This window comes from Oncorhynchus gorbuscha, linkage group LG17 (genome assembly GCF_021184085.1).
Source record: "Oncorhynchus gorbuscha isolate QuinsamMale2020 ecotype Even-year linkage group LG17, OgorEven_v1.0, whole genome shotgun sequence".
NCBI classification, from domain to species: domain Eukaryota; kingdom Metazoa; phylum Chordata; class Actinopteri; order Salmoniformes; family Salmonidae; genus Oncorhynchus; species Oncorhynchus gorbuscha.
The window spans coordinates 41,596,687-41,620,083 of record NC_060189.1 but is presented as its reverse complement, the minus strand read 5'-3'; the positions used below and the strand labels follow the sequence as shown (position 1 = coordinate 41,620,083).

Here is a 23,397-nt window from a genome sequence, read left to right as displayed (position 1 = left end):
ACAATAGCTGACCGCTGAAACTGACCTTAGATCAGCGTTTAGGGCAAATCCATGCGCGCGCCCCCGACGCTGTCTCTCCACCTCCCAGTCCAGGTCAAACAGAGCCGTTCTCGCGCACCGTCCACCCACACCCGCCTGTCAGCCATGTTGTTCGTGTGACCCAGCTGTCAGCAACAGGTCCAGTTGACTAAACTAGACATTCTTCTTGGAATTACCTCATTTTGCCAATACGCGACGACTGCATAACGCCAGGGAGACTTTCATTGCGGACAGAAAAGTGGAGAAAGTAGTTGTTGTTTTTTGCCGGATGATTGTGAGAGGTAAGCGACGTAACGCGTTAGTCACCCGAAACTGCCAAGCTGCTTTCCTAGCGAATCCATGTTATTGCTTGAACATTGAGCTACTGCTTGGCGTACAATACAATATTGATTGAATGTAGTTAACTACTTAACTAACCACGTTATTACGCTTAGCGAATTTGATATACGTTACATATTTCAGTGTATCAACCACTAGAAGTGTACCGTCACACGAACTTGTTTGAAGTTAGAAGGAAAACGACCTAACCTAAAGTAATGTTAGTTATCGTAGCTAGCTATCTACGTTAGCTCCCTCCGATTTCTCAAACAGAACTTGTTGAACAGGTTACAAATGTGTCGCTCTTGCTTTAGACAAGTAAATGAGATTGCAATAGTACTCACTGTACAATGTAGCACTCTGCGAAGTGGGTCAGATTCTATTGCTACTCCTATTCACGAATTAAACTATCCTCCACTTGAACTCAGGGACTCCACATCAATGTCAATAATTATTATACCAGGTCATTCCAAACAGAATCATTTTTGTTTTCTGGCAGCAAAGCTTGGTGTTGTGATTCTACACTTACCTAAAATCCCGTGCCCGAGGCAGGCTCCTGTTAAAGCTTTCATTAATAGTGGACGTGGTATTAGAATTGTTAGCCTGTACTGTCCTGCCTGTATTCATTTGGGTTGTGCTGAATGGTCCGGACTCACCTGATGTCAGTATACAGATGATGAAGGTTGATTATTTAACACTCAGACTGCAGCCAAACTACTTTCCATAACTTTAGGGCCATCTAACAGGGATCAGCAACAGAACTATAGTGAGTGTCAGGGATAAACAGAGCTGTGTCAGGGCACGGGCTGGTTGGCTGTGGTCCAAGGATCCTTGTGTAAAGTGCCGATTTGCATCCCGGGCTGGGGGACAGTGGTGGTCGCCCTATTGTCATCTCTCTCTCCACTGTCACAATTGATGTGGGATGTGTGCTCCGGCACAAAATGGCTGCCATGGCATGCATCATACCTGATGGGTACTATGCCTACACATAACCCCACAGTGCTCTCCATCATGTGTACAGTTAATAACAGAAAGTACAGTTATTTTAACAGTAACATTCTGTCTTAGGGTATACCATTGGAGAGGCGTGCAAGATATTTGCTGTTTGGTAATGCTTTTCCCAAGCCTGAGTATATCCGTAGTTCGTGGAAGGAATGTGTTTTTTACATCGTCGACCAGTGCCCAGGAAACAATTAAATCCACTTGTTAGATGTTACCACCCTCCTCCAAATCAAAACCAAACATGGATGTCAATGTTGCGCGCATGCGCTTCGTTCTACTTCCTGTGCGGCAGCATGATACCAGGATTGGAAGGCTGATAAGCTAGACAAACCGGAGTGAAACCCTGACAGGTGTGTACGCTAAGCGAGACACCGCATGGAGTACATGGTTTGTTTTAATTTGGAAGGGGGTGGTAGCCTCTAACAACTGAATATCATTATTTATTGGACACTGCTTGGCGACGCAAACAACAAGTTTTCAGTCAGAACCGTCTACCGATTACGTATTTACCTTTTGTCGCGGGAAAAGTGTTGCCAAACAGTCACGGGCCAGCAAATAACTCACAAGGTGGGTGAATGTTATACAGCTAGACCAGAGTTCTACTTTGGTCAAGGAAATAGGCTAGCCTACACATTGGTGGTGTATTGGTTGGTTTCCTGGTGAAAAGCACTGTTTCGGTCATCATTGGTGTTGGAAGTGACCCTCGGTGTCATGGCCGCTAGCCTACCTTTGTGCACAGATATAGCAAACAAATCTGGAAAAAAAAAAAAAACCTTCTGATGACCAGGTGGCGAATCGCATCTCTGCATGTCTGGCAGACATATCAGTGTGGATGACGGATCACCACCTCAAGCTGAACTTCGGCAAGACGGAGCTGCTCTTCCTCCCGGGGAAGGACTGCCCGTTCCATGATCTCGCCATCACGGTTGACAACTCCATTGTGTCCTCCTCCCAGAGCGCTAAGAACCTTGGCGTGATCCTGGACAACACCCTGTCGTTCTCAACTAACATCAAGGCGGTGGCCCGTTCCTGTAGGTTCATGCTCTACAACATCCGCAGAGTACGACCCTGCCTCACACAGGAAGCGGCGCAGGTCCTAATCCAGGCACTTGTCATCTCCCGTCTGGATTACTGCAACTCGCTGTTGGCTGGGCTCCCTGCCTGTGCCATTAAACCCCTACAACTCATCCAGAACGCCGCAGCCCGTCTAGTGTTCAACCTTCCCAAGTTCTCTCACGTCACCCCGCTCCTCCGCTCTCTCCACTGGCTTCCAGTTGAAGCTCGCATCCGCTACAAGACCATGGTGCTTGCCTACGGAGCTGTGAGGGGAACGGCACCTCAGTACCTCCAGGCTCTGATCAGGCCCTACACCCAAATAAGGGCACTGCGTTCATCCACCTCTGGCCTGCTCGCCTCCCTACCACTGAGGAAGTACAGTTCCTGCTCAGCCCAGTCAAAACTGTTAGCTGCTCTGGCTCCCCAATGGTGGAACAAACTCCCTCACGACGCCAGGACAGCGGAGTCAATCACCACCTTCCGGAGACACCTGAAACCCCACCTCTTTAAGGAATACCTAGGATAGGATAAAGTAATCCTTCTCACCCCCCTTAAAATATTTAGATGCACTATTGTAAAGTGGCTGTTCCACTGGATGTCATAAGGTGAATGCACCAATTTGTAAGTCGCTCTGGATAAGAGCGTCTGCTAAATGACTTAAATGTAATGTAAATGTAAATCCATCTGCCTTTTAACACACAGCACAGCAGTTCACAGAAACAACTGTTCTGCCAAAAATGTCACTTTCCTGTTCATGCAGCAACAATGCACATTCCACCAAATAGTTTTATAGTATTTAAAAGAAAAATGGTGTCTCTTGTTAAAGATCGAGCTTTGATGTCCGTTCGAGTACTCTACAACTCAGGCCCGTCCCTACTAGCAATCAGATTTCCAGCTGTGATCAGGAATATTTTTTTGTTAGTTGTTCCACATCCGCTAATCCAGATTAGCCTTAATCCAGATAGTCAATTCAGTTTAGAAGAGTTCAATTGAGCTAATCTTTTCTAGATCTTCCCTCTCTGAGCAGAGGACTTGATCTCCATCCTCTCTCTGTGGCTCGCTGGGGGGGGCGCGGGTCCAATTAGATCAATTCTATGTGGATCCACACAGCTAATGAAATCTTTACAATGTCTGGAGAGGTGTTCAACATGTTTCACGCTATAACGGGAATCTGAGCTGGCCTGTGTAGAATTGGAGCGTGTTGATGGAACCCACCCAAAGGCTCCAGGATGAAGCAATGTAGGTAGAGCTAGGGCGAGACGTGCTTCGAAAGAAAAAAGTAAACATTAATCTAAGCCAGTCGGAGATGTCGCAATATGGACACTGCAGGGCTTAGAGAGTTGAAAGTGAATTTGTCCATCTGTGTTCATTAGAGCTAGTGATATAATTAACTTCCATCACCACGGTGTCTGTTAGGTGAAAGAGCGCAGTAGTTGAAGTGGTGAACCATTCATTTCAAGTACAGGCCATGTTGCAGTGATTCTTTCCAAAGCCCCTATTGTCATTTAAACTCATTATATCACCATGGTGAGATCAGCTTTAGGCCACGTCACTGCTAGACCTGTCCCTCTATATTTACCTTACATCAACTCTGTTCTCCTCTTTCCTTCTCTCAGCCTTCATCCTTTCTCTCCATCTCCCTCTCAGAACTGTCAGTCTGAATTCCTGAGCTGTGACAGGATAACTTGTGTGTGTGTCTGTTGGGGATGGGCATGAGTACTTGAACTGATGCCAAAGCTCATTTTTTTGTTGGTGGAATGTGCTTTGTTGCTGCTGGAACGAGCAAGTTAAATTTTGTCTTGACGACAATGTTATTTTGCATTGACTCTCGTGTTCCATTTGTACAAGTGCATTCCCCGGGCACAACAAAAAAACAAACCAAGCCAAGAATCACACTCTTCTCCCTAAATCCCCTTTCCTTTCTGTGTCTCATTCACTCAAGTGCATTTTGACCGCTCCCTCCACACACGAGTGCGCACACATCCTCCCGTTAGGCCTACAGAATTAAATGCCTAAAAATGTATATAACTGATGGGGTACACAAGCTACATTCCTTGCCAAATGGTGACAGTTTTATCACAAATTCAAAATGGACTGTTTGATTGAAGTAGGAAAATATGTGTTCCAAAAAAACGAGCAGCCATTTTAGAATATTTTCGTCCTGTCTATTTTTCACTTAAGCTACTTTGAGCTGCTAGTGCCATCTAAAGTTGGTTAGCCTAAGCCAGGTATTCCCACCCAGGGGTGTATGCCAATAATACAGATTTTCAAGCAGTCCATTTATATTTTCCGTGGGGCTATACATTTGGGTGCTAAAATTAAACCATCTTGTGTTCAGCGAAATAACAACACAATGTCAAATACAGCCTAGTAGCCTAGTCAAATAATTAACATCCAATCACATTAACTGTTATTCTCTCGCAGCAATTCCACTAACGGTCCGTATGTGGCCAAACGTAGCTGCTGCTCATTTCATTTGCTCAAAAGTAGCTTTAAAAAATGAAGCCCTGCGTCCATAGAGAGACATACCAGCTCTACTGGTAGTACAAGAAGTACTACACCTGCCGACGACAAGTTGTTCTGTTTTCACGAGCACATCCAATGCTGATGCAGTTTCCCTTACCCGGGAAAGCACCGAACAACAGATGGGGACGTTGGACCATCGAAGAGGCGCAAATATGATGAGAACTACATTGATTTGGGGTTCTCTTATATTGGGAGTAGTGCCTTCCTTCAGCCACAGTGTGTTATATGTGGAAAAGTACTCTCTCACAACTCTTGAGAGAGAGTTGCGCAGACATTTAGAAACAAAACATGGCAATTTGAAAAATAATGGCAGGAGATGTTTTGAAACAATTACTGCTTCGTATACAAGCCAGTGAATTCTATGTGTTACAGCTGGATGAGTCAGCCGTGGGCCTGGCACAGCTCCTGGTATATGTAAGTAATGTTTATGGGGGGTCAATTAAGGAAGACATCCTCTGCTGGAAACCAGGACAACAGGAAAGGATATCTTTTAAGTACTGGACAGCTTTGTGACATCAAATGGACTTTGGTGGGCAAGATGTGTTGTTATCTGTACTGATGGCGCAAAAGCCATGACGGAGACATAGTGGAGTGGTAACGCGATTCCACTTGGGTATACTGCAGCATCCACAGAGGCTCTTGTTGCGAAGGGAGTGCCTGATAGCTTGAAAAGATGTTTTGGACACTACAGTGAAAATGGTTAACATTGTTAAAGCAAGGCCCCTGAACTCTTGTGTATTTTCTGCACTATGCAATGATATGGGCAGCGACCATGTAATGCTTTTACAACATACAGAAAGAAGTGTGCTGGTTATCAAGGGGCAAAGCATTGACACATTTTTTAAAAATTGAGAGACAAGCTGAAAGTTTTCTTAACTGACCATAATTTTCACTTGTCTGACCACTTGCCTGATGACTAGTTTCTCACGCGACTGGCCTATCTGGGTGATGTTTTTTCTCGCCTGAATGATCTGAATCTAGGATCACAGGGACTCTCCGCAATTATATTCAATGTGGGGTACAAAATTGAGGCTATGATTAAGAAGTTGGAGCTCTTCTCTCTCTGCATTATCAAGGACAACACACAGGTCTTTCCATGGTTGTATTTATTTTTTGTGTGCAAATAAACTCAAGCTTATGGACAATGTCAAATGTGATATAGCGAAGCACCTGAGTGAGTTTGGTGCACAATTACTTTCCCGAAAAACAGATGTCACAAACAATTGGATTCGTTATCCCTTTCATGCCCTGCCTCCAGTCCACTTACCAATATCTGAACAAGAGAGCCTCGTCAAAATTGTAACAAGCGGTTCTATGAAATTGAATTTAATCAGAAGCCACTGCCAGATTTCTGGATTTGGCTGCGCTCAGTGTATCCTGCATTGGCATATCGCGCTGGTAAGACACTGATGCCCTTTGCAAACACGTACCAACTTGAGAGTGGATTCTCGGCCCTCACTAGCATGAAAACTAAATACAGGCACAGACTCTGTGTGGAAAATGATTTAAGACTGAGACTCTCCAATACAAACCAACATTGCAGAATTATGTGTATCCTTTCAAGCACACCCTTCTCATTAACCTATGTGAGTTATACCCATTTTTTGTTGATCAATTAATGTTTTATATGTAAGATGATTAAATAAAGAGCAAAGTTATTGATTATTACATTATTTGTGCTCCGGTCCTATAAGAGCTGGACAACTCACATTTATTAAACATAAGAATAACTGCATTGTATAGTGTGTGTGTGTGTGTGTGTGTGTGTGTGGCAGGCTTACAATGATGACGAAAAACAAAATTTGAGAGTACACTGACCCTGGTGCTGGAGGGGGTATGCAGCTGGAGGTTGAATATTTGAAGGGGTACTACGGGACTATAAAACATTTGGGAACCACTGGCCTAGGCTATTACCCCCCTCTAAATATAGACGGGTTCCACGCTGAAAATAAACAAAAACATTTGTGTGATATTTTCATCAGAAAAGCATATATACGTACTCACCAAACATGTTGTGTCCAAGGACAGGCAGAATAAACTCAATAAAATGTCTGTATATCGAAAGAATGATTTTGGTTTGTCACCTTGAAAAAAGTTATTAAATCATCCCTTATTGATGTCACTTGTTAAATCCGCTTCAATCAGTGTAGATGAAGGGGAAGAGACAGGTTAAAGAATGATTTCTAATCCTTGACAATTGAGACATGGATTGTGTATTTGTGCCTTTCAGAGGGTGAATGGGCAAGACGAAATATTGAAGTTCCTTTTGGGAACAGGGTATGGTATTAGGCACACTGGTTTGTGTCAAGAACCGCAATAGACACCCAGCCAACTTGATACAACTGTGGTAAACATTGGAGTCAACATGGGCCAGCATCCCTTTCGAACGCTTTTGACACATTGTAGAGTCCCTGCCCCAATGCATTGAGGCTGTTCTGAGGGTAAAAGGGGGGAGAGGGGTGCAACTCAATGTTAGGAAGGTGTTAATGTATTGTACACTCAATGTTGATAAATGCTGAAATTATTTTCCAGCGTGGGCCTTGTTCAGTTTTTTATTTATTTATTAGACTACTCCAAATAAAATGATGTGTGTACTCATCAGTCAAATGCCCATCCCTAGTGGAGGTGTCTGTCTGTGTGAGCTCTGTTTCAGGGAGAGACTCTTAATGCTCAGATGGGAAATCGACCAGTGATGGGTATATGCAGTGACTCTGCATTGTTCCTACTCTCTCTCCTTCCTGTTAACTCTCTGGATCTCAGCCCTGATTGGGTGCCAGGTAAAAAAAAATAAACACTTGTGTCTGACAGAGAGGGGGAGAATAATGACAGGGTTAACTCGTGTGGTGATGATGCCATCTCTACTGGCCCAGAGTTCCCACACTGTCCACACACTGTACCTGTATTTTATCTTTCATTCCCAACGAGGATGTAGTCAGTGTAGAATCATCTGATCTGATGCTTTCTTTATTTTTAACATGGTGTTGTCTGATCTGTCGAGACTCCAGTCTCTACCGTTGTGCTGCTCAGTGTTCACCTTTTTTCAGCTTGACCCGCTCCTGATTTTACCACACGATGCAAAACACATGCAAATAACATCAAGGCAGGGGGCTTGTGTGTGTTTGTACAGACAGAGCAGACTGCTGTATGTGTCAGCAGGCTCCACAGGGATCCCTGGGTGTTTGTTCACTGAAACCAATTTGCATCCTGTATTTCTGTGCAAGGACACCTCTCTCACTGATGCAGACATAGGCAGAAACAACCCCTAACCGCTTCCACCTTAAATCCTAAGTTATTTGGGAGGCCGAAGGAGGGGGACCATGGGTTCAGAAGGAAAGTGATATGAGGAGGGACTAGGGGGACCGAAGAGGGATAAATACCCACAGGAAGATGGGAATAGATGGAGCAGATGGTTAGCACGCTCCCCATTGTGAGGCCATCTTGCTTGACCACATTCTCCTGTACTACCCCCCCCCCCTCCTATCGTCTTCCTCCATCCCTCCCTCTGTCTCTTTGCCCTACACTAATACCACACTTGTGTGCCAGCAGTACACCCATCCAACCCCTTCACATCTGTGTTTGAAATTCACTGCTCGACAGAGGGACCTTACAATTATCTGTATGTGTGGGGTACAGAGATGAGGAAGTCATTCAAAAGTCAAGTTAAACACTATTGCCATGCAGTCCATGCAACTTTAATATTTTTTATTCCTGAACTTATTTAGGCTTGACATAACAAAGAGGTTGAGTACTTATTGACTCAAGACATTTTAGCTTCCAATTTAAAAATAACTTTAACCTTTCCAAAAACATAATTCCACTTTGACATTATGAGATATTGTATGTAGGCCAGTGGCAATCTCAATTTAATCCATTTTAAATTCAGGCTGTAACACAAATATTTTTGTAAGAAGTCAGTGAGTGTGAATACTTTCTGAAGGCACTGTAGAAGGTTCTAGGGCTAATGGTTGATATGGGGACTGGACAGGTCAACTCTAAGGCCTGGACCGCCAGCATCCTGAAGGGCTTCTGTAGAGTACATTTATTTTTTACTGTTTTATGGCTGAGTCATGTAACCGCCACAGAGGGCTGCCACAGGAAGAACTTCAGAGCTGCCAGGGACTTCCTGTCAGCTGACTGGCTGGACAGGAAATGCTGGTATCCGTGTGTGACTGGAAAGGAACAGGAAGGGTATAGTCATTGGAATTCTCCCTTTTCCTTGTATGGCCTCATTGACATGACCTTCCATTTCTCCATACTTTTCTGCTACTTTTCCTTGTGAGCTCTCCTCGGTGTTGCAGTATTGACCACTGTCTGCGGGTTGTGAAGGTGCTTGTGGTGTTTGTACACACCTTCCTTCATACACCTCTCTACCTGCCCTTTACCTGTGGGGACAGACAGACAGACAGACATGCATGCAAGTTACGGGTGTTTTCATTCAGGGGGACAATAAGGGTTTCTTCTAAGAAATAGAAATAGAACACACATATCATGGTTGATCATGGTAGACTGTATACATACTGATCTCCTTCTGACCAGTGTAATCACTATTATGGCTCTTTTGTTGTTTATGTTGTATTTATGTGTTGGCCGCAGTTTTTCTCTTTTACGGGTGTCATGCTTGTGATGTAGCCTTGGTGGGATGTGTGTGTCCACTTGCAAGCAGGATAAAAAGGCAATTGATGGAAGTTTAGGGAACAACGAGAGGAAGCTATGTAGCAGAGTTGGGACGTGGCCCTGGTGTCTCTGTGTTTGACTCCCTGACTGATGAACAGGAGAAACCCTGTTGAAACCTGCTGACCAATGAGAAACGGGGCAGCTGCTACACACTCTCTCTCTCTCTGAGTTGGTGTGAGCAGCGCTCTGCCCTCCCTCCATTATTAATGAGCGGAAGTTTCGCTTGTTTTGTGTGTGTGCAGACACTAATGTGTGTGTTTTGCAGATGACTGCGAGCTAGCCGGCTGAGTAGAAGAACGGGAGTCCCCCCCGCCCCCTCTGCCACCTGCAGCCATGAATGGTAAGACCACGTCTTTATTACTCTGTGTGTGCTGTGACGTTCTCCTGCTCTCTCAAGGGCACATTTAGCTGGGGTTTTTTCCTGTCTTTTTCTGCTGAGCCTCTTTTCTTGTCCTCCGGTGCAGCAGCAGTGTGAAGTGTATCGCTCACAGGGCTGTTCGCTGCAGCAAGACTCTTGTCTGTCTCTGTCCAGCTCCTATATCTGCTGTACCTGATGCTGTAGCAGTGTTGTATCTAACTCTACACCCCTGTTCATAGATCCTATCAAACACTACGCCCGAGTGGCGCAGCGGTCTAAGACACTGCATCTCAGTGCTAGAGGCATCACTACAGATACCCGAATCCAGGCTGTATCACAACCGGCGCATAATTGGCCCAGCGTCGTCCGGGTTTGGCCGGTGTAGGCCGTCATTGTAAATAAGAATTTGTTCTTAACTGACTTGTCTAGTTAAATAAACAGAAATGTATCCTGTCGAAGCCCCTGTTCATAGATCCTGTCTGACTCGACGCCCTGTTCAATCCTGTTCAGTGTAACTTAAATTCATTTCAAATGAACATTTTATTCATGTTTTGTTCTGTTCTGTGCTCTGATTGAAACAGGGAAAAACGGCACCGAGATGACGGATCTAGTTTTAAGTCAGTCGCAATCACAGCAGTGTTTCCCTTCACATTTGGTTTCCAGCAGCGATGGCAGAGTTTTACATTTACATTTTTAGGTGGCAGCCACGATATAGCAGCAGCAGTGCGCCGCTGCTAAATGCATATAGGGGAAACGCTGCACAAACATATTCTACCTACTTGGTCAAAATCAATAGACTGAAACAAAATTGGCCTGAACTGTACTGTAAGACCATGGCCCAATTACAGTGAGCCTACTGTGTTCCATGGTGCAGGGCTGGAATTGATTGTGTCAGGGACAGTCCCCGAGCCTGCCAATGTAGACCGAGATAAGAGTGAACTGGTTCATCTTTATTTATTTATTACCGTATAATCAGTGGTTTTAAACACAGACACTAGAAGTGATGTTAGTAGTATTGATGTGGACAATAAAACAATAAAGAAGCGATAACTCAAACAGGATACGAGATGTGCTTGTTTTAATGTTTGGAATTTCTGTTTATTACTACGGCTCCCCCTTAGGCCTATCAGTGCGTATTTTACAAATGCCGCATCTCTATGGCAAGACTCAGCCCTCAGCTAACTTTCATCAAACTCAGGCTTGTAGTGTTTGAGATGTAACGTACGAACGAACGGAAGGAGACCGATTCATAGTCCCCCTCCGTTTTCATTGTGGGGGACTGTAACAATGTTTGTCCTCCACCTTTTTAAAAGAAGAAACAAACGAAAGATAAAGGGGACTGAGTGGTTCTGTCTTGTATGACTGCTGGGTTTCACTAACCATGAATAAAAAAAGGCAACAGTAAATATAGTACCCCACGAATGATGCAGCGTCCCCCTTGGGCCAATAAGTGTAATTTTGTAAATGAAGGATCTCTATTGCAAGACACATCATTCACCCAAGTTTCGTCCAAAATTGGGCAAGAGCTGTCAGATATATCGCGTGTGCCTAAAGGACGGAGACAGATCCACAGTCCCTTCCCTGATGTCATCGTGGGGGACAATTGAATGTCTAAATTCCATCCCTGTTCTGTCTATTCATACAGTTGCTCTTTGGTCATATTAAGAGGCTTTGCCTGGTGTGTGTTTATTGCGTGTCTTTTAGCTTGAGGTTGTCTCGTGAAACCTCAGCTGTTTCCTGTGTTGGGAGTTGTTGCTCAACCTTTGTGTGTGTGTTGCTAGCATACACCTCTGTTTGCCTTGTACCTATAGATTCGTAGGCCTTTTCCCACAGAGGGCTGAGTTTGGTATCTGAAAATTATTTATCTCTCCTCTCTTTCTCCAGGCGGCCGCAATGTGTGGGCTATCTCTCCAGAGGAGAGGGACAAACATGATAAACAGTTTGACACCCTCTCTCCCGCGACGGGCTTCGTCTCAGGTACCAAGACGATGCTTGCATGCACACCAATATTTTAATCTCTCCCTACTGTAATGTCGCTCTCTCACTCTTCCTCTTGTTTGCACTCCAGGGGAGCAGGCCAGGAAGTTCTTCCTGCAGTCGGGTCTTCCCTCCTCAGTGCTGGCAGAGATATGGTGAGCTTCCTCCTCTGTGCTGGGAGAAATCTTGTAGGCAGCTGCTCTCCAGTCATCCACACTTGATTGTCCTGAGGACGTTATGACCCTCTCTCTACCCCCAGGGCCCTGGCTGACATGAATAAGGATGGGAAGATGGACAGGTTGGAGTTCTCCATCGCTATGAAGCTCATTAAGCTCAAACTTCAGGGCACACCCCTTCCCTCATCTCTACCAATCATCATGAAGCAGCCGCCAGTGCCCGCCCCATCCTCAACAGGCGCCATGTCCTCCTCACGCTATGGTACGTTAACACTTCTATTCTATTTTTATTTTGATGTTTTATCTTATCGTTCTAATAATGTGTGTTTCCTCTGTCTCTCCAGGAATGGGCTCCATGCCAAACCTGTCGCTGATGCCTGGAGCCATCGCCATGCTCACCCCCATCCCCATGACACCCAACTTCACAACCATGACCCCTAACCTCTCAACCATGACCCCTAACCTCTCAACCATGGCCCCTGTGACTGGCCTCACTCCTATGGTCCCAATGGCAACAGGCATGGTCCCCCTGGTTGCCACGTCAACAATGCCCCTGCTGCCGTCCCTGGGCAGCCCCGCTCTCCCCAATGGCACTATGGGTATCCTACAGCAACTTCCACCAGGACACATGGGTAAGAGGAGGACAGGCTCTCTCTTTCTCTATCTTTCTCTCTCTTTCCTTCAACCCCCAACCTCTCTCTCTCTCAATCTGTATGGAAGTGAATAGAGAGTAGAAACTGCTGTGTCACCATTCTCAATAACTGAGTGGATATCATGGTGTATTTGCAATGTAACTAAGTGGGAAATCTCAGTTGAAATTGATAAGGACTTTTATAATGCGTGTGTGTGTGTGTCAAGGCCTGCCTCTCTCTGTGTCCTACACCTCCTCTCCTCTGGGTTTCTCTCCTGGGATGAACAAAGCTACGTCACTGCTGGACCTAGGCTCAAGCAGGTAACACACACACTTTATAGGATCTGACCTACATCTCTACCAATTTAGATGCCAATGGACTGTTTCTACATAGGCTAACTCTATAATATGCTCTCTCTCGCCATCCATCTTTCTCGCTCTCTCTATCCAACTGCGTCTCTCCACTCCAGTTCCAACTCTTCATCCACCACCTCCCTGGCAGGTAGTTCTCCTAAGACGGCGCCCTCTGACTGGGCCGTGCCTCAGGCCTCGCGCCTGAAATACAGACAGCAGTTCAACAGCCTCGACAAACACATGACGGGATACCTCACAGGTGGGTGCTGCTGGGAAATATAGGCAAACAGATGGGCAGCCGTCCGACAGGAGGGTGGCTATGGGTAATGTAGTTTACCTAAGGAACCTCAATGGAATTAAGTAATTGACTTTACTGTGTTATCCATGTCAGTTTTCAAAATGCATGTACTGTGGATAATGCAGCTATATGAGAGATGGGGGTAATGTTCATGTGGTAGTTAGGAAGGGAAGACACGCGAGGCGATTAAGATGCACCTCGTGATGGGTGGAAAGCCTGGCATACCTGTGTGTGTGTCATACTTGAACCGAAGCATTTGTGGAATGCGGGGTGTGGTTGTCGGAATTTGTGTCCACTGGGTTGACGACTTTGCCTTTAACATTCCTAACTTATGCCCTTGTTGCCTTGTTGTGGAAGACTGCTGCTCTACTGGCCGTTTGTGTGTGTTTGTGTGTGTGTGTGTGTGTGTGTGTGTGTGTGTGTGTGTGTGTGTGTGTGTGTGTGTGTGTGTGTGTGTGTGTGTGTGTGTGTGTGTGTGTGTGTGTGTGAGATTGTTCTACACCTTCTCCTTTCCTCTCAGCTACCTCTTGACAGACCTGTTCTGGGGAAACTGCCATTGTATCCTAAGACTCACTGTCGGAAACCAGTGTAGGATCACTTGGCAACTGTTTCTGAATCTTTTTAAATCATTCTTATAATTTGGAGGTTGTCCACAAAGGCTGCAAGTTATAAAACTTGACGTAATCGATTGAGATTGCTTTATTCTGTGTGTGTATTTCAGGTCAGCAGGTGAGGAATGCCATGGCAACCACTCTGCTCACTCAGACACAGCTGGCCACCATCTGGTGAGTACACATTCATCAACTTACAGTTGTACCTGTATAAGAACGTTTGACCTTTGCAGTAACATGCTTCAAAGGAGGAACCTAAGAATGTGTGTGCGCTAATCTCTCGTATCTCTCTCTCTGTCAGGACCCTGGCCGATGTGGATAAGGATGGGAAGCTAAGAGGAGAGGAGTTTATTCTGGCCATGCATCTAGTGGACATGGCCAAGACCGCTCAACCCTTACCTCTCACACTACCCATAGAACTAATACCACCATCACAGAGGTAAACACCCCCCCCCCTAACCCTTACCTCTCACACTACCCATAGAACTAAACACCATCAGAGACACACACACACACCACACACACTACCCATAGAACTAATACCACCATCAGAGACACACACACACACACACACACACACACACACACACACACACACACACACACACACACACACACACACCCTTACCTCTCACACTACCCATAGAACTAATACCACCATCACAGAGGTACACATACACACAAACAAACCCTACCTAACCCTTCCCCTCTCTCTTTCTGGAAGGGGTGCTGTGAATGGGACCAGTTTATCTCTCTATGCTGGCATCACTGAAGAACTGGAGGCTGAGCCACCACAGAAACCCAAAAGCAACTGTATGTACACACACGCACGCCCACTCACTCTTCTCCTGTATGACTACAACACATACATTATGCATCTGTACACATCTAATGACTATTGACTTATGACACTCGTCTCCCTATCCTCTCTCTCCCCACCCATCCCTCCCTCCCTCCTTCAGTATCGTTTGAGGATAAATTCAAGGCCAACCTGGAGCGAGGGAACGCGGAGCTGGAGAAAAGACGACAGGCTCTGCAGGACACACAGAGGAGAGAGGAGGAGAGACGCCAGCAGAAGGAGAGAGAGGAGCGAGAGAGGAGAGAGCGGGAGGCCAGAGAGCAGGAGGAGAGGAGAAGGAAGGAGGAGGAGAGGAGGCTAGAGCGACAGAGGGAGCTGGAGAGACAGAAAGAGGAGGAGAGGCTGAAGGAGATGGAGAGAAAAGAGGTGAAGAGGCATGTTCTATATTGTGCCAGGGCTCTGCGTGTGTGTGTGTCCACGTGTGTGTGTTTGACTGCGTGTGGGTTCCCCAGGCGGCGCAGCGTGAGTTGGAGCGCCAGAGGAAAGAGGAGTGGGAGAGGAGGAGGAGAGGAGAGCTGCTGAGCCAGAAGAGTCAGGAGCAGGAGGACATCGGCAGACTAAAAACCAGGAAGAGGAACCTGGAGATGGAGCTGGAGGCTGTGGTAAGGCTACACTAGGGCTGTTAAGGTGACCGTATTACTGCCACACCGGCAGTCACGAGTCATGACCGCAGTCACGGTAACTAGGCTTCTCCAAGCTCTGAAGCTGCTGATGGTCATTAGTAACTTACCAAACGTGGTAACTGCTTGGTACTCAGCACTCTATTGTCCCTCTAATAACAGAGTTTTAATGGCCTCTTAAAAAGAGGATCCCATCAGAATTCTATAGGCTAGGCCTATTGTATTTATTTCTCAACTCTCCTAATATTAAGCACATTGCTTATATTTACAACAGGAGTATAACCTACATGGCTGGCAAGAAAATGAACCACAGGAAAAGCGTCCTCCATTCATTATTTAAATGCTTAGGTGACATGTATTTTTCCCCCCTGTTCCGAGACAGATAATGGTCCATTATAAATCTAAACTAATTACACACTTTTAAATTATTTCAAATATGTGAAGACAAGATTAAATCAAGAACAGTCTGATGGGTGACAATATTAACCTATCACTTGTGAATGATGCCCAGCTTGTGTGCAGTAATGCAAGAAACAGCGCATGCTTTTTTTTGTGCAACTCTCAAGTCATAGTCTCACACCTCTTGTAGCTTAGCCCATAGGCCTATATGTTTAGATAAGGTTTGTATCACAACTAAAGTGGCCAAATAACTTCTTGAAATTAAGCACATTAATCTGCTTTACAACCGGTGTAGAACCTAACTGGCATAAGTAGGCTGCATGTGAGTTTCAAGTTTAGGAAAGATCACTTTCACCATAAAAATGCACCTTTATAATAAAGCATTTCATGCGAAATCGCATTTGCGGTCACTTTTGAGAATGGTCTTTTCCCGCTAATTGATTGCGTTTTGGAACATTCGTGCTTTTAGCCTACTGCCGTGTGCGCATGGCTGCGCTTATAATGTGACGAAATAGCCTAATAGTTTAGTAACATTTTAAGCTAAACATTCTGATCTGTTGCGTCAGGCTCATTGCTTTCGAAAGGTTTTTTTTCGGTGTGAGTGGTTGTGTTAATTTTGGATCTATCGCATCCCACAACTGTCCCAGACTGTTTGGAATATTTATTTCTCGCACAGAAGGACAAGTTGATCAATAGAATTGGTAAACTTTTGTACTATAGGGGATAGTAGATTGACATAGGCTAGTGCTTTTGCTGTTTGTTAGGGCTACTCATCTTGTTGGCTGATGAAAAGTAAATGTGGATAGTTCTTCTAGCATCTTCAATATGTACCTCAGAATTCAATAAGAAGGACGTGCGCAACTGCGTCCCCGACGTGTCGGTCTTCACCTGTAGCTTACTTTGGAGCTGAGATGGATGCCTGTGAGAAGAACCCGATCACGTGACCAGCATTGGCCAATACGTATTTAGATATCTGAGAGAGCCATGTGAGTGAGAGGTGTTTCGGAACATGCAGCCTGTGATCCGAAGAATTTCATTATTATATTCAGCTCAATATTGGCCTCAAAAGGCATGGATTTTTCAAAAGGGCATTACGGCCATACTAGGGGGATGTCGCCTGGAAATTCAAGGCATTATCAAGTGCTTGTCAAATTGTGAATGAGAGACTGATGAACTTTTTTCAAATCATCATTAGAGTCCCATCATGCAGCCTTAGAATTTATAAACAAATCTAAACATATCGCCCAACTTTTGTTTAGTCCTGTCTAAAATAAATCATGGATTTATTCTGATGGTGTAGGCTATATAAAATGGATTTTCGACTTTTTCAAATGGAGATATTCCAAAGGTCTGCATCAGTGGCTTGTATTCTATGTGTGGAAGCCAGGAGATGCTAAATGTGTTTTGTTAATTAACGGTCAATTATCGTGAGACCGGCAGTTAGTTATTTCCTTGACAATCGACAGCTGACAAGTTCATGACCTCCACAGCCCTAGGCTACACGTGCGCACACGCACGGCTATAGTCAGTCACACTCACTCTTTTCAATCTTTCCCATTTTCACTCACTTAAATTAAAATGAGCTTCATTGGCATACTCAATCACTCTGTTTCTCCATTGGTGTCATAGTTCCTAATCTACCAGAATCCCAACGGTACCTGACCACATCTCTCTCCTAGGGTAACAAACACAGGCAGATCTCTGAGCGGCTGCACGATGCTCAGAGCAAGAGGACGATACAGCGGAGCGAGCTAGAGCTGACCAACCAGAGACGAGACACAAGCAGACTGGACATCAACTCCCTGCAGAGACAACTAGAGGTGTCTGTCTCTGTATTAACTGTATTCTCAGTTACTGTTTTCCTCATTCCTTCATTCGTGTTTTTGGTGTGTCGTTGTCCCCCCCCCCTGATGATGCGTTTGTTCCTGTGCTTAAGGAGTACCAGAGGAAGCTGTCCCAGCTGACTCCAGAACAGCAGAGGCTCAGTGACAAACTGAGGAACATGGCCCTCAACAACCTACCAGGTATGGGCTGGGGTTAGGTTAGGTTAGGTTGAGACTGGGGCTAATTTAGGCTGTGGTGGAGTGCTAGACTAGTGTTTATGGATTGTTTATACAGTAGGACTAGGTTATATGGCTAGACTCGACAAATTTTCCCGTTCAGTCAAACATAACAATCTCACATGACTGAATAGGAACCTATGTTGGAAAACCATAGTGAATTCTACTGAACATTTTCCTCCTGTCATTCTCAACTCTTCTTCTCCAGTCTCCACCATGTCCACGCTGAAGCGCAGCGCCAGTGAGAAGGACGGAGTGTGTCGCAAACTGAAGCAGCAGCTGGATGCTCTGGAGAACGAGACGGCTGCTAAACTGGCCGACATGGACCAGTACCAGAACGACATACAGGTAGGGACATTTAACATTTTAGGTCAGCTGGATGTCTAACACCCACGTCTCGGTGAATATTAACACTCCACTCGCTCAAATGTTATGGCAATATGTTGAAGTATTTATTTCAGCTTTATTTAACCAGGTAGGCAAGTTGAGAACAAGTTCTCATTTACAACTGCGACCTGGCCAAGATAATGCAAAGCAGTTTGACACATACAACAACACAGAGTTACACATGGAATAAACAAATATACAGTCAATAATACAGTAGAAAAATCTATAAACAGCATGTGCAAATGAGGTAGGATAAGAGAGGTAAGGCAATAAATAGGCCATGGTGACAAAGTAATTACAATATATACAATAAGTATAACTTTCGACCTGAAGTGGATATATGATATTAACGTGATTTGATTTGAGACTGGGCTGGAATGATTCAGTATTTGTGTGGCTAATATGATTGATAACCAGTCTGCTCTGCTGCTTCTCTCTGTGTCTAAACTACCACTACAACACTGGCCTTTTTCTCCTCCTTTTCTTCCTCTCTTTCCCTCCCTCCATCCTTTCCTGTCCCCCTTCCCTCTATCTCCTTCTCAACTCTCTCTCTGCCCCCTACATATTCCCTCCTCCCTCTCTCCTGGCCTGTCTTGCTGCAGTATGGGGATGCTGATGACTGCCTGCTTCATGGTCTCCTCTCTCTGGTCAACTGCCTTAGTAACCTCTTCTACCTCCTTAAGGTGCTCTCTCACTCTTTCTTTCTTCTCTCTCTCTCTCTCTCTGTATTTGAGTCTAGACTCTAAACCACTATTCCCTGAGTTATCTAACCCCTCTCACCCCTGTGCTTGCTGTGCCACCTTGTGAGTCTGTAGTTTGTGCTTCATGTCAAATCCTATGCCGTTTACCTCTCCCTCGTCACAGGTCATTGTCGGTCAAAGATCATGTTGTGCCTTTGTTATTCTGAATATGTCCCAACCCGTTTAGTATGTGAAATGTGCCCTCTTATTGATGTTGTGCATATGGTAATATCAGGATCTGAGAGAGAGCCAGCGGAAGCAGCAGTCGGCTCTGGATAAACTACGGAGCATCAAAGAGGACAAACGGAGAGAACTGGAGAGACAGAGGGCGCAGGAGGAGGAGAGGAAGAGGAGGGAGGAGGAGGAGGCCCAAAGGTGACCTGGTCTCTCCTCTACGTACAAATATACACGAACACACACAGTGTATTCAGACCCCTTCACTTTTTCCACATTTTGTTACGTTATAGCCTTATTCTAAAATGTATTCAATAAAACATTGTCCTCATCAATCTACAGACAATTCCTCATAATGACAAAGCGAAAACAGGTTTTTAGACACTTGCAGATAAAAAGTATTCAGACCCTTTGCTTTGAGACTCAATCTGTTTCCATTGATCATTCAATGAGATGTTTCTACAACTTGATGATTTGGAAAGGCACACACCTGTCTATATAATGTCCCACAGTTGACAGTGCATGTCAGAGCAAAAACCAAGCCATGAGTTTGAAGGGATTGTTCGTAGAGCTCAGAGACAGGATTGTGTCGAGGCACAGATCTGGGGAAGGGTACCAAAAAATGTCTGCTGCATTGAAGGCATCCAAAAACAGTGGCCTCCATCGTTCTTAAATGGAAGAAGTTTGGAACCACCAAGACTCTTCCTAGAGCTGGACGCCCGACAAAACTGAACAATCGTGGGAGAAGGGCCTTGGTCTGGGAGGTGGCCCAAGGGCCTTGGTCTGGGAGGTGGCCCAAGGGCCTTGGTCTGGGAGGTGGCCCAAGGGCCTTGGTCTGGGAGGTGGCCCAAGGGCCTTGGTCTGGGAGGTGGCCCAAGGGCCTTGGTCTGGGAGGTGGCCCAAGGGCCTTGGTCTGGGAGGTGGCCCAAGGGCCTTGGCCTGGGAGGTGGCCCAAGGGCCCGATGTTCACTCTGAGAGTGCTCCAGAGTTCCTCTGTGGAAATGGTTTTCCTTCTGGATGTTTAGCCCGTCTCTGCAGCACTCCACCATTTACGCCTTTTTGGTAGAGTGGCCAGACGGAAGCCACTCCTCAGTAAAAGGCACATGACAGCCAAATTGGAGTTTGTCAAAAGGCACCTAAAGACTCTCAGACCATGAGAAACAAGATTCTCTGGTCTGATGAAACCAAGATTGAACTCTTTGGCTGAATACCAAGTGTCACGTCTGGAGGAAACCTGGCACCATCCCTCCTGGGGATGTTTTTCCCTGGGACTGGGACTAGTCAGGATTGAGGGACAGGTGAACGGAGCAAAGTACAGAGTGATCCTTGATGTAAACCTGCTCCAGAGAGCTCAGGACCTCAAACTGAGGCGAAGGTTCAGCTTCCAACAGGACAACGACCCTAAGCACACAGCCAAGACAATGCAGGAGTGGTTTTAGGACAAGTCTCTGAATGTCCTTGAGTGGCCCAGCCAGAGCCTGGACTTGAACTTGATTTGAACATCTCTGGAGAGACCTGAAAACAGCTGTGCAGTGATGCTCCCCATCCAACTCTGCAGATCCTCTTAAGCTCTGTCAGGAAGAATGGGAGAAACTCGTGAAAATACAGATGTGCCAAGCTTGTAGCGTCATACCCAAGAAGACTCGAGGCTGTACTGAGTAAAGGGTCTTAATACTTATGTAAATGTGATATTTCAATTTAATTTGAAATGCATACATTTGCAATCATTTTTGAATAAGGCTGTAATGTAACAAAATGTGGAAGTCTTTCCAAATGCACTGTATACACGCTCAAGCATGATTTGTTTTGACGTTGACCGCTTTCTCCCTCCCTCCCCTGTCTACCCAGGCGCATTAAGCTGGAGAAGGAGCGTCAGTGGCAGAAGAAGCTGCAGAGAGAGGAGGAGGAGAGACAGATGAGGTTGCAGGAAGAGAGGGAGGCCAAACTGAGAGAGGAGGAGGAGAAGGAGGTGCAGGCCCGCCTCTTAGCTGCTAAAGAACAGGCAGAACGGGAACGCAGAGCAGAGGAGAGGAGAGAGCAGGAGAGGAGGATGCAGGAGGAGAGGAGAAGACTGGAGGAAGAGGAGAGGAATATGAGGGAGGAGGAGAGAAGGAAACAGGAGGAGGAGAGGAGAGAGGAAGAGAGGAGGCGGCAGGAGGAGAGGAGGAAGCAAGAAGAGGAGGATTGGCGCAGGAGAGAGGAAGAGAGGAAGAGGTTAGAGGAGGAGATGGAGAGAGAGAAGGAGGAAGAGGAGAAGAGGCGGCAGCGGGCTGCGGACGCAGCAATCCGAGACGCAGAGGAGAGGAAGAGAGTGGAGGAGGAGAGGAGATGGCAGGAAGAGGTGGACAGGAAGAGGCGCGAGGAGGACAGGAAGAGAGTGGAGGAGGAGAGGAAGGAGGAAGAGAGGAGGCGGCAGGAGGAGGAGGAGGAGGAGGAGAGGAAGCTGAAGGAAGAAGCGAAGAGGAAGCTGGAGGAGGAGAAGAGGAAAAGACAGGAGGAGGCATTGCGGCCGAGTGCAGGGAAGACAAACATCCATGACAAACTGTCAGCCCTTCTCAGAGGACTAGAGGAGAGGAAAGGTAACGAGGGACAACTAGACATTCGACTGTTTCATTCCCCTGCATTCATTCATTACCTTTATTAAACCTATATTACGATATCGAAAACAAAAAGGCACATGATTCCTCTGGACAAATGTAGCTTGCAATATAGGTGTAATGAAAGATTAATATATTTTCAAATGTAAACTGAGGTGCTGTTATGTGAATGGCTGTTCCAGGTGGTCTGCAGCCCCAGGCCATGGAGCACAGGAAGTCTGCGGCGCTCACTTCCTTCCGGGCGCTCTACCCTTTCACAGCTCGCAACCAGGACGAACTCAGCTTCGAGGCCGATGAGCTCATCGAGGTTAGAACCATAGAGATGACTAATTCTAAATGTAATTCTACACTCTGTCATAATTTCTGAGTACAGGTTTGTGCTTCTTTGTTGTTTGACCTTTGTGTGCCCTTTCATGTGTGTCTAGGTGGATGAGAGTACGGAGCGGGAGCAGGGTTGGCTGTATGGCTGTCGGCAGGGGAAGATGGGCTGGTTCCCAGAGAGCTACGTGGAGAGACAGGCCAAACCAGAGACACCTGCTGTTATTAATACAACTCCAGCTGCCACTACCACTGCTGTTGCTACTACTGCAGTTTATGCTACTGTTGCTAAACAGGCCCCCAGACCACAACTCTCCACTCCCAAACACACAGGGTAGGGTGGCTACCACACACACACGCACAATTACTACCCATAGGTCCTTTGCCTAGGACTGTGTTACCTTTCCTCAACCCTGATGAGACATTTTATATGGTGATTCATGTAAATACTGTACTACTGACACAAAAGTTCATGACATTTGACCCTTGATGTTTTCTAGGAAACCCGGGGGAGACGCTACCATGCCAACGGGACAGAACTCCGCCTTCACTCCTACACACGCCCCTCACCACGCCCCCTTGGATCAGATACAGGTATAGGAGAGGGGTGGAATGAGCCAATTGGAAGCAAGGGATGAGTTGGTGGCCAATATCGTGATTGGTGATGGATGGCTCCACCTTCTCAGGAGCACAGCACACTGGCACACCTGTTTCAATTAGTCAAAGACTTTATGATTAGTTGACCAATTGAATGAGGTGTGCCAGCTTAGGGTTAAAACTAAAATGTAAAGCGTCTGCCCCGGGGGGGGCCGAAGAAAGGGTTGGGTAACCCTGGTCTGGACTCTAAAGACGGTCTGTCTTAAATCTCTTAACACTGAAGGGATAGGGGCAAGGGGTTGTTATTGCTCCAGGTATTCCACAGTACTGTGCTGCCATAGCCGCCCTCACCGTCGCCTGTACACAATATAACCAGGACGTTGGAGTGGAGGAGCAGGAAGTGTTGGGTGATATTTACACTGTAACACCCCACACAGATCACGTTGCTACGTAGTTAGCTAGAGGACTCATTTTTGTATCTGTTCCACAGGCAGAGCCATTGAGGCCATCTCTGTTTTGAAATGGTCCTGAACCATATCTTGTGTGTCATTCATTTGTTGTGGCCACTAAAGGGCAGGGATATAGTGTAAAGAGATTCCTATTGGTTGGGAGCGCTCAGCCAATGA

General features: G+C 46.0%; 1 protein-coding gene across 1 annotated transcript in view; it reads left to right on the top strand.

Annotated features, from left to right (window-relative positions):
* The first annotated feature begins 70 nt into the window (after positions 1–70).
* LOC124002199 (intersectin-2-like) overlaps positions 71–23,397 on the top strand; it is a 35,723-nt gene continuing 12,396 nt past the window's right edge. Inside the window, exons 1-22 of the mRNA XM_046309540.1 lie at positions 71–320; positions 9,881–9,955; positions 11,858–11,950; positions 12,042–12,105; positions 12,210–12,388; positions 12,471–12,758; positions 12,985–13,078; positions 13,228–13,370; positions 14,131–14,194; positions 14,322–14,459; positions 14,745–14,833; positions 14,983–15,245; positions 15,332–15,481; positions 17,578–17,718; positions 17,835–17,922; positions 18,167–18,306; positions 18,948–19,028; positions 19,321–19,460; positions 21,108–21,228; positions 22,050–22,163; positions 22,282–22,508; positions 22,675–22,768. Coding sequence (XP_046165496.1) covers positions 9,949–9,955; positions 11,858–11,950; positions 12,042–12,105; positions 12,210–12,388; positions 12,471–12,758; positions 12,985–13,078; positions 13,228–13,370; positions 14,131–14,194; positions 14,322–14,459; positions 14,745–14,833; positions 14,983–15,245; positions 15,332–15,481; positions 17,578–17,718; positions 17,835–17,922; positions 18,167–18,306; positions 18,948–19,028; positions 19,321–19,460; positions 21,108–21,228; positions 22,050–22,163; positions 22,282–22,508; positions 22,675–22,768 — 2,718 coding nt within the window. The 5' untranslated portion in view covers positions 71–320; positions 9,881–9,948. The remainder of the gene's footprint in view (positions 321–9,880; positions 9,956–11,857; positions 11,951–12,041; positions 12,106–12,209; positions 12,389–12,470; positions 12,759–12,984; positions 13,079–13,227; positions 13,371–14,130; positions 14,195–14,321; positions 14,460–14,744; positions 14,834–14,982; positions 15,246–15,331; positions 15,482–17,577; positions 17,719–17,834; positions 17,923–18,166; positions 18,307–18,947; positions 19,029–19,320; positions 19,461–21,107; positions 21,229–22,049; positions 22,164–22,281; positions 22,509–22,674; positions 22,769–23,397) is intronic.